This window comes from Lupinus angustifolius, chromosome LG08 (genome assembly GCF_001865875.1).
Source record: "Lupinus angustifolius cultivar Tanjil chromosome LG08, LupAngTanjil_v1.0, whole genome shotgun sequence".
Classification (NCBI taxonomy): Eukaryota; Viridiplantae; Streptophyta; class Magnoliopsida; order Fabales; family Fabaceae; genus Lupinus; species Lupinus angustifolius.
Genome location: NC_032016.1, coordinates 21,663,728 through 21,673,174, shown reverse-complemented (window position 1 = coordinate 21,673,174; position 9,447 = coordinate 21,663,728). Strand labels below are relative to the sequence as shown.

The 9,447-nt window shown below is 32.9% G+C and overlaps 2 protein-coding genes across 2 annotated transcripts; both read right to left on the bottom strand.

The window, feature by feature from the left end:
• On the bottom strand, positions 899-3,601 carry LOC109355159. Its single transcript, XM_019598136.1, has 4 exons — positions 3,395-3,601; positions 2,638-2,829; positions 1,439-1,970; positions 899-1,068 (listed from the first exon to the last, which is right to left on the bottom strand). The coding sequence occupies exons 2-4, from the start codon at positions 2,731-2,733 to the stop codon at positions 899-901; spliced, it is 798 nt and encodes a 265-aa protein (XP_019453681.1). The 5' UTR covers positions 2,734-2,829; positions 3,395-3,601.
• LOC109355158 lies at positions 4,790-8,851 on the bottom strand. The gene is made up of 8 exons (XM_019598134.1): positions 8,531-8,851; positions 7,861-7,973; positions 7,694-7,743; positions 7,237-7,470; positions 6,924-7,076; positions 5,963-6,058; positions 5,856-5,876; positions 4,790-5,120 (listed from the first exon to the last, which is right to left on the bottom strand). Exons 1-8 carry the CDS (start codon positions 8,815-8,817, stop codon positions 4,953-4,955), a joined length of 1,122 nt encoding a protein of 373 aa, XP_019453679.1. The 5' UTR covers positions 8,818-8,851; the 3' UTR covers positions 4,790-4,952.

Genomic DNA, 9,447 nt, shown 5'->3' with positions numbered 1-9,447 from the left:
AGATGAAATGTTTCTTGTTTCGAACAACATTAAAAGAAAATTAAGTGGTACGGTTATGACCCCTCCTAATGCCAAGACTTACAAGAATCAAAACAGCAACTGAAATTTAGACCACAATAACAGAAATGGAACCCTCATGGGAACTAAAATGGAAAGTAAGGTCCAACAACTCTTTCATTAGACTTTAGTGTGCGGGACTTTATACACTAAAATACAAAATACACATGTAACTAATATTTTTCATGTCAAATCATCACGAACAAATATGTAAAATTAGAACCTGGGTGGAAGCATACCATTATATATTCAAATATAATATGGAAAATGAACTTTATACCATTCCTACTCATGTATTCACAAATTTCATGTACTTTGTCTTGTATGCAAATGCATGTTCATAGTAAAATATTTGGGCTCTTTGACCTTCCAATTGTAAATCAACTTTAGCCTTAGTTTCTCCTCTAATGTGATGAACTGAATAAACTCTCACGTTGTGGTTCATGTTATTGTTGGATTGTCTACAATTCGGGACCATGACCCATTTATTTATATGAAGCACATACTCTTACATGAAAAGTGATGTTACTTGATTTCTTATTTTCAATTTTGTCCATCATGAAAATAGAAATAAGACTTTTGATACATATACAATAATTTTCATAATTATGTTTAAACCTCGCATGTGTTGTGATCCAAAATTTCCTATAAAAATGACTCCTGAATTATTTTTGTTATAACTCGGGCAACCCAGATCATATGGCACATAAATGCATGAAAAGCCAAGCTCTACTCCCCTGATTAACTAGACTGAAGAACCACTTATAGTCATGATTCAGATATACTAGGAAGCAACAATTTCATTTGATTCTCCACACAATCTCTCTTTACTTTTTCAATATTAAGTCAGAGGTGAACACATACCAAATAGAGGAGAAAATTTGAGAGGGTTATGTACCTTGTAAGTATTTACATTACCACTTTGCTTATGAACAAATTGAAGCTCACCTCCAGTCACCATAACACAAGTTTCCTCAAGCTTTAGTTTATCTTCTTGCCTGGTTTTATGTTCTTGTTTTAGAAAAGTATCAATCTTTGTGAAATCTGAACTCCTTGCATCTGAAAATTTCTTAAATAATTAATACCATTACATCAAAACAATATACAACAACAACCACATCTTGGTTCCATCAGAAGGGGTATGTTTTTCAAAGTGATTTGAATTAGTATATCTGTTTAGTAACTACTTCGGAATGATCTGAATTAATACCTTGATAAGATAGAACCACCATGCTATAACAATCATCAGAATCTATTGTTCTATCCATAGAAAAATCTACCATAGAAACAATACACTTATTAAAAAACCAATCATAAGTCAAAAGTGTAGAATGACAAATATGAAAATGAAACTATAACCAAGAGATACTGAAATACTCACCATCTGGCTCTCCAAATAGTACACCAGAGGAAGAACTTGTATTCATCTGTTTCTCTTCAACAGATTTAACTAATACCGGATCATTGGGGAATTGTTCAATACTTGCATTTTGTTCAATACTTGCACCATTTTGATTTTGATTTTCATTTGAGAGCTTACAAGATTGTGATGTATTGCAACTACTTGTTTCTGCCAAAGTGATTTCATCAAATATCTTGGTTGCAGCCATTTTTTTCTTCGTTTGATGTTGGTCCATATCCAAATCTGATTCGATGTCCATGCTCTGAACACACTGTCTTGAACATGAAATAAAATTGTTCCCTTTGACAGAGTCTCCGGAAGATGATGTGAACTCATCAGTCATCTTACAGAACCCAACATCAGAACTTTGATCTGTAGGCAATTCAGAGGCTACCTTATCATCAAAGTCACATGAAGATGGAAGTAGTAAATCTCGCGTAACGTCTGCATATAACTTCTTAACACTTTCCCCAACACCCTGCATCTGATTCTCAATGTATTTAACTGTATCCTATTCCAAAAGAACAACCAAATATAAGGAATATAGTGGCTGTTCAGACTGAATTAATGGCACGGGTTGAGACTATCAGTCCCAAGAACAGTTTAACCAATTACTGTTTAAAAATTGAGTTCGTACAGGAGAAGGCTTTCAGAAAGGTTATGGTAGACACGAACAAAAACAACAACAACAACAGCAAAAACAATCAATCAGGCCTTAATCTCACTAGGTAAGATTGATTACTGATATGGTTGTTGTGGAAGCTGGGAATTCAATCACAAATCCGAAAGCTGCAAAGAAATAAGCAGTAGAGGTTCTTGCAAGGAAGAAAAGAATCTGAACTATTCTTATTGAATTAGTAATGAATTGTAAAGAAGATACAAGAAGATTTGTATGAAGAATTGTCAAAAGTGTCAAGTAACTTGCTTAACAAGTTACTTATACAAGAGTCCCAACACTAACTAACTTTCCCTCCCATTAACTAACTACTATTACAATTATGCCCTTAATAGTTACATGGATCGAACGATATCATAACTCATGTAAGAGCATAGTTGCATTTGCATAACAACCAATGGCATATGGCACATGCATTATGTAATTGTAGTTGTTTTTGCATGTTTGAAACCAAAATCAATGTTTATTCATAAGATGAGGTTAAATAACAACAAAGTCATACCTGGTAAATCATGTCTTCTGTCTCCAGGCACATATTCTCAAATTTGTGGTATAGATTTCCCACCCAAGTTATGCCTTTTAAATCCATACTAATCATAATATTCTTTCTGAAGTAGTAATTTGTCCCAATACTGTATAACTTGAATAAGTTTACAATATCTCCTGTCTAAACTTGGTTCTAATGGTCGATTATCTGCAAGAAACCAGAAAGAAAATTTTCAGCAAACAATCTTAATCGATTGCAGTAATTTGCAACACAAGACCGGTTTATAACTCTAACTTGAAAACCAAAGTAGACCCTTCAAAACTATTCTGTTGCAAAAAAGATCATTTTCAACATAAACAACATGTGCTTTCAACTTTCCTTGATCAAATTGAAACAAGGCTCTATAAATTGCCTCAAAATACCTACACCAAATAAATTAAACACAAAAAAGACAGAGTATATGACTATATGCCAAAAACAGCAACAGATAGTTCAATATAGTAATACCAAGAGTTTTGCCATGTAATTCTACCAAATTCTCCTATAAAGAAATAATTAAATGAAAAAGTACATGCATAGTGTCTTAGAAATATACAAAACATTGGATATTTTTTCTTATTTAGTATTTAACAGAATTATCAGGATGATTGAGCATGAGGGTTTGAAATTATTATATTAGCAGAGAAAGGAACTTTTCATCAAAAAACAAAAACCCATTGGAATATAGAATCAGAGAAAAAACTGGTTGGATAAAAAAAGAGTTAGAGCTTACTTGTTGTTCAAGGAAGCAGAGAAAAGAGAAGCCATCATCATGACATATCCAAATTCCTTGTCTTTATAAAGGGACAAAGAAAGAAAGTAGAATTGAACACGAAAAGAGAACACCTTTCATAAACTCTAGAAGATAACGAATTGTGACTTGTGAAGAAGTGTACGAGGAAGATGAAAACGTAAGCATCATAGATTCAGCCTCTTTTGGCCCTACCTTGATGCACACGAATGCTATATGTATCTTTACTATAAAATATGAAGTACTTATCATGAATTTTTCTCTCGGTGTTATGAATTACTAGTATTTAATATTTGAATGTAATATTTATAAACTGTTGATATAAAAATTTATAAGTAGACATTACATCATCTACCATTTAGAATTATTAATGATTGAAAATGAATTATAGATGATGAATTGGTAGTGCATACATTTTTTCTATTTGATATTCATATGCGCATTCTAAGGAAAAAATAAGATTTTATGGCATAAAATTTAATGATATTTACATTATATAAAATGTATCTTGAATCATTAAACTCTGAGAAAATAAACAAAAAACTTTCTGTTTCTATTATATGTTGGTCATACATTTTGAGGCTGAAAATGCCTTTTATCAAACTTCTTAGATCATCCTACTCTCCCTTGCTTATCCATAATCGAGCCTGAACTATTGTCTTTTTCTTCTTAGTCCTATTTACTATTTATAGCAACAAGTTAATAATGCATAAATAATTGACATAAAGTAGCTTCCTAAGAAGGAGAGAAAAAATTTCTATTATCAATATCCCATAGTGCAACTAAAACAACCACATATTGATATTCCCAAGCATGTTGGCTAATTTTGAATGATATTTTGTGAGCTATGAAGAGAATTAGTCTTGCATGAAAAGGACAAAATTGACTCTTCAAGCTTGAATCTTTCATTCTGCTGTTTTGATCATATGAAATGAAAAAAAGTGTGGGGAAACCTTCGGTAGTATAAACAAAATACTAACATTTCTAATGACTGGATAATTATAGTGTCCTGTGTTCACCACAAAATAGAAACATTTGCCAGTTGTTAAAAATCTTATTGTTCAGATTAAAAATAAAAGATTATTGTTTTTACGTTTCTAGTGGCACCACAAAATAGAAGCATAAATTTCAAGGATGTTCACAAAGATAGAAATATCTCAGTGACTCTACAAGTTGAATCCACCACTCTTTAAATGAAGTCGCTTAGAAATGAGACAAATTTTGCATCAAAAGGTAGATAAGCCATGTAAAATAGCGTAGTGGCATTGTATAAATAGATCCAAAAATGTCTCACTTTACTATGTTTTCCACACAAAGGACAGGCTTAAGTGACATTGCCACATTCATTCTTGCAGAGATGCCAAACAAGAACACAACTTTGCAACAACATCTACACAAAAGGTTTAATCTTGGGAGGAATTTTGATATTCCAAAAATTGATGTTTATCCTTATCAAATGTTTTTTGTCTATCAGCCAATACAACAGATGCATAAGTGAAGGACTAATTAACTAGCTTGAAGCCAAGCTCAAAAAAATGTCTCATTGAGGCACAGTTGCTGTCATTGTCATGTGCCTTGGGTCTGTAAGAATTGATCTTATGTTCACAAAACCAGCTTCCCCCAGTGTTTTATCCATGTCAGTCAAGTAGTACTCGTCAAGAAACGGTTCCGTGCTCTTCATTAATGTAAACAAGACAGGAGACAATTCCTACAACACAAAACAAAAGAGATAAATTTGATGATGTTCTGTTCCCATGTGGATAGCGAAGACATACAAAGCCGTTTTATTGGATCTATATTGAGAGTTCTGTAACTGGCTACACAATCTACAACATGATGACAACTATGCTTCTGGTTGGTAATAATTTAATTCTCCGGTGCAAATGTAATCACTGAAACTTAGTTAACCAGATCACGGAAAAGACATGTAATCCATAATACAGTTCTGGATGCACAAAATTGGCAGCATAAAATTTTCTACTTAATATTCTTCTTTCATGAAATATAATGTAATTACTAACAATAAATGTAAGCTCACTAAGAACTCGGAAGTTAATAAAAATTTGGAGTTGAATTCCTCAATATTAAGTTAATGATGTGTGAATTACAAAAGAAAAAAGTACATGATGTGCGAAGATGAGGATTTTTTTAAATAGTATACGCATGGTGGATCATTCTCAACAAAGAAATGGTGTTGTGGGTTGTAGACCCTTCACCCTTCAAAGACCTAGTAAGAGGAGTGAGAGTCTATGATAGAGTACAGGTAAAGTGGCATGGGATTCGATCCCAATGTGTCCTATTACCACTTGACCTACAGCTCTTGGACTAATTTCTACGTTTTTTATATGTTAATACTCGCAAGTTTATCACAAAAAACGAAAAAGGTATATCAAAATATTTTATTGATTGTCAAATACTATCAAGCACTGAAGCTGGACTATACCTGAACGATCTTGGACTTTGGCTGCAGAAAAAATTGCAATAATAATGAGTGTTTGTGATAGGAGCATAAAACATAAACAAAAAAGTTATAATCATGATATCATGTACCGAATTATCTGTTAAAGCAAGTGTGCCACCAGGGCGAAGGAGACGGAATGATTCCCTTACTAAGTCTGCTATAGCTCTTTCAGGACATTCATGAAACTGCATGAAAGTAGGAAGTCCAGAGATTATTAATCCACTAAAAGTATTATAAAAAATATCATCAGAGAAATCCATTTATGCATTTATTAACTGTCACGGAGAACAATATGATCTGAAGTGCATATCCATTTATGCATTTTTACCTAGTTTTTTACATTTTACTAGCAAGTTACCCATGCATTAGCACGGGCAGTATTTTTTTTTGCCACATGATTAAGAACACACATATTATATGTACATTCACATGGTTAAGAATACATTTGTTATTCGTGCATTCACATGGTTAAAAAACACACATGTTACCCGTGCATTCATATTGTAAAGAACACACATGTGACTCGTGCATTCGCATGGTTAAAAAAACACATGTTACGCATACATTCGCATTGCTAAGAACATACATGTTATATGTGCACTTGCATAGTTAAAACGCACATGTTCCTCATACATTACCTTTCCTGGAACATAGCTACAAATCCAAAACTGTTTTGAAAGATACTACCACTTGGGAAGCAAAATACATGTTTGCATATTGCTATGCTCACAATAAAAAGATTATCCGGGTAGATTGTGATATGAAATTAGAATCCTCAACAGATTTGATTCCATAACATTGAAAAGTAGTAGTCTTTAGAGATGGTTTTAAATTGCAGACAGGATTCAGTGTTTCAATGATATGAATCAGAAAAATTCATATGCCTAAAGGCCTTAAAGTCATCATATTGCATATCAAGAAATTTTCATGACAAGTGTGCAGAAGGACTATTCTATGTTTTTTGGTGACTAGATTAGGATGACATGCACGTAGAAAGATAGCACATTCTCTGAAACTTGTAAGGAGGACGAAATCAGGAAAAAGTCATACCACATAAGCAATAGACACAAGGTCGAATGATTTAGAAGGCAAGCCGGTGTCTTCCCCTTTTGCATGTAACCATTTTATAGGAAATTTTCTAGGCGCTCCTCTCTTTTCCTTAAGTTGAGCCACAGATAGAAAATAAGGTGACAGATCTAGCCCCTGGAACAAACATTTCAATCAGAATGCACATCCATGCGAAGCATATGGCTTATTTTATTCTTGGTAAATTAAAGTTGACCGAGAATGCTTTTATATTATGTAGACTCTCCATCATTACATGATGTTGAGAAAACAACTTTCATCCATTAAAAAGACTCACGGTGACTTTGGCTGTAGGGAACTTCTCTGCAAGATATCTTGTGCTTATACCTACAGAGCATCCAATATCTAGAATGTCACCAATCATGGATGCTCCTGAATGCTGTATATGGTGTTGTTCAATTGCATTGAGCCAATTGCCACGCAGTACTTGATTTGCTTCATCAACCGAAGGAGCATATGGAATTGCTCGTTTTACCATTGACATCGTAGCCGGCTCTGCTTCTGCTGCAGCCTATCAAAGAAGATAGAAGCTAGATTTTATAACAATTTCTTCGATGTTGCATTAAGGTGGTCAACAATAATTACTAAAAAACTTCCATATATCAAGATAGTCTGTTTAACTAAAGAACCAATCAAGGAGGTACCTAGGGTTTAAACAAATTCGTAAGCACAAAAGAAGGAGAAATCACAAAATACATTGGAAAATCCCATAATTTTTCAGAATTACAACTTACTTGCCATGTAAGATTGCCTTCGTCATATGCATGGAAAGGATTCAAATAATCTGTACAGAGAATTAAACAATCACTCCATCATTACACAAGGAAATCCAAACGTAAAGATTCAAACGACAGAATGAAGTTGAAGGGTAACACTAAAAACTAAAAGGTCAGAAAATTACAATCTGGATATACTACAGAGTTGTTTTGAATGCTGTCTAACTCCTTATACACTTCTGACTCTAAAACCTCTTTTGCCATTTCCCTCCAAGGTATGTTGTTCTTTTCAGCTGTACTGCACATCCACATTCAAAAACCACATTCACACTCCAATAAAGAAAATGATTATTTCCACATTAAAATCTATACCATGTATTTTATACCATTTGGCTGCTTTATTGGTTAACAACATAACTATGCTTAACACTTAACAGACTAATAACTAATTGAAACAATATGTTCAAAGATTATTAATCTACTATCCATTCTATAATCTGTAAATCAATAATTTGATCGTCTTAACTACTTTAAAAAATTTGTGCAAGAGATACAGTTGTTCTAACAAAGACATACTTGACAAAACCTCATTTCTTCAACACACCACAATTCCTAAACAAATGTTAGGGTCCATGTTTAGGTCTTTTTCTTAAAACACACATTCATTTATGATATTCATATGTTTGATTGGTTGAACTTTTACTTAAATCTTTATCTGAAAGGAAAAAAACTTATACTCAGCTTTGAAAAGAAACTATCTTTCCAGTTTCTAAGAGCAAACATTTCTACCCAGATCACTTATGGAGAATCACTTTTATGAGAAACAAACAAAGTGTGAGAGGGGCATGCATTAACCTTATGAGAACTTGTCTAGCACCAAATTTAAGAACAGAGTATAAAGGCTTAAAGGAAATAATAGCTCTAACAAAACGAGAGAGATGGGTCTCTCCGGTCCACTTTGGTCGCGCCAGGTTTCCATATTCATAACTAGTTACGGTGGTGGTTGTGTCGGGCGCCGCCACGTGAACCGCCCAGTTGCGGTGTCTTGAGGCGGTTGTTGGTGGCATTGCCATAATGGGGGCATTGCTATTTGCGAATATTAGTGATGAGAGGTTCTGAAGAGGTGATGATGACAGAGCCATTGTGTTGTTGTGTTGTGTTGTTGTTGTGTGGAACAGTGCAACTGGGAACAAAACAAAACATCTTCATGCATAGCCACACAATCTCACTTGCCTATAACATCTACCCACTTGGGTTTTCCATAATAAAATATCATATCTTCTGCACTTTATTTTATCCTCATTCTTACAATCTTACTTCAATAAATAATGAAAAAACAATCATAATACTCTTATAAATATAAAAATAATATGTGTGATAATAATAAAATTTATTTATTAATGATTAGTTTATAAATATATATTTCACTTTAATCTCATTGTCTAAGAAATATGTCATAACTCATAAATAATTTCATGAAAATGTTAATCACTATAAAATAAGTGTATAATATCTATATATTTATAGTGTAAAGATTTATACACAGTTAATACATTGTTCACTATTTATTTATATTTTTTTAAGAGTGTATGATAATTAAATATTAATGATGTATGATACAATAACATATATAAAACTCATACACGAACATTCATTTATTTCTCCAAAAAATTAATTAACTTTGTATTGGAAAAGACTAATTTGATAATTTAAAATTTTGTGCATTAGATTTTGTAATGCTAATGCACATATAAAGTCTTCTTCCCTGGTTG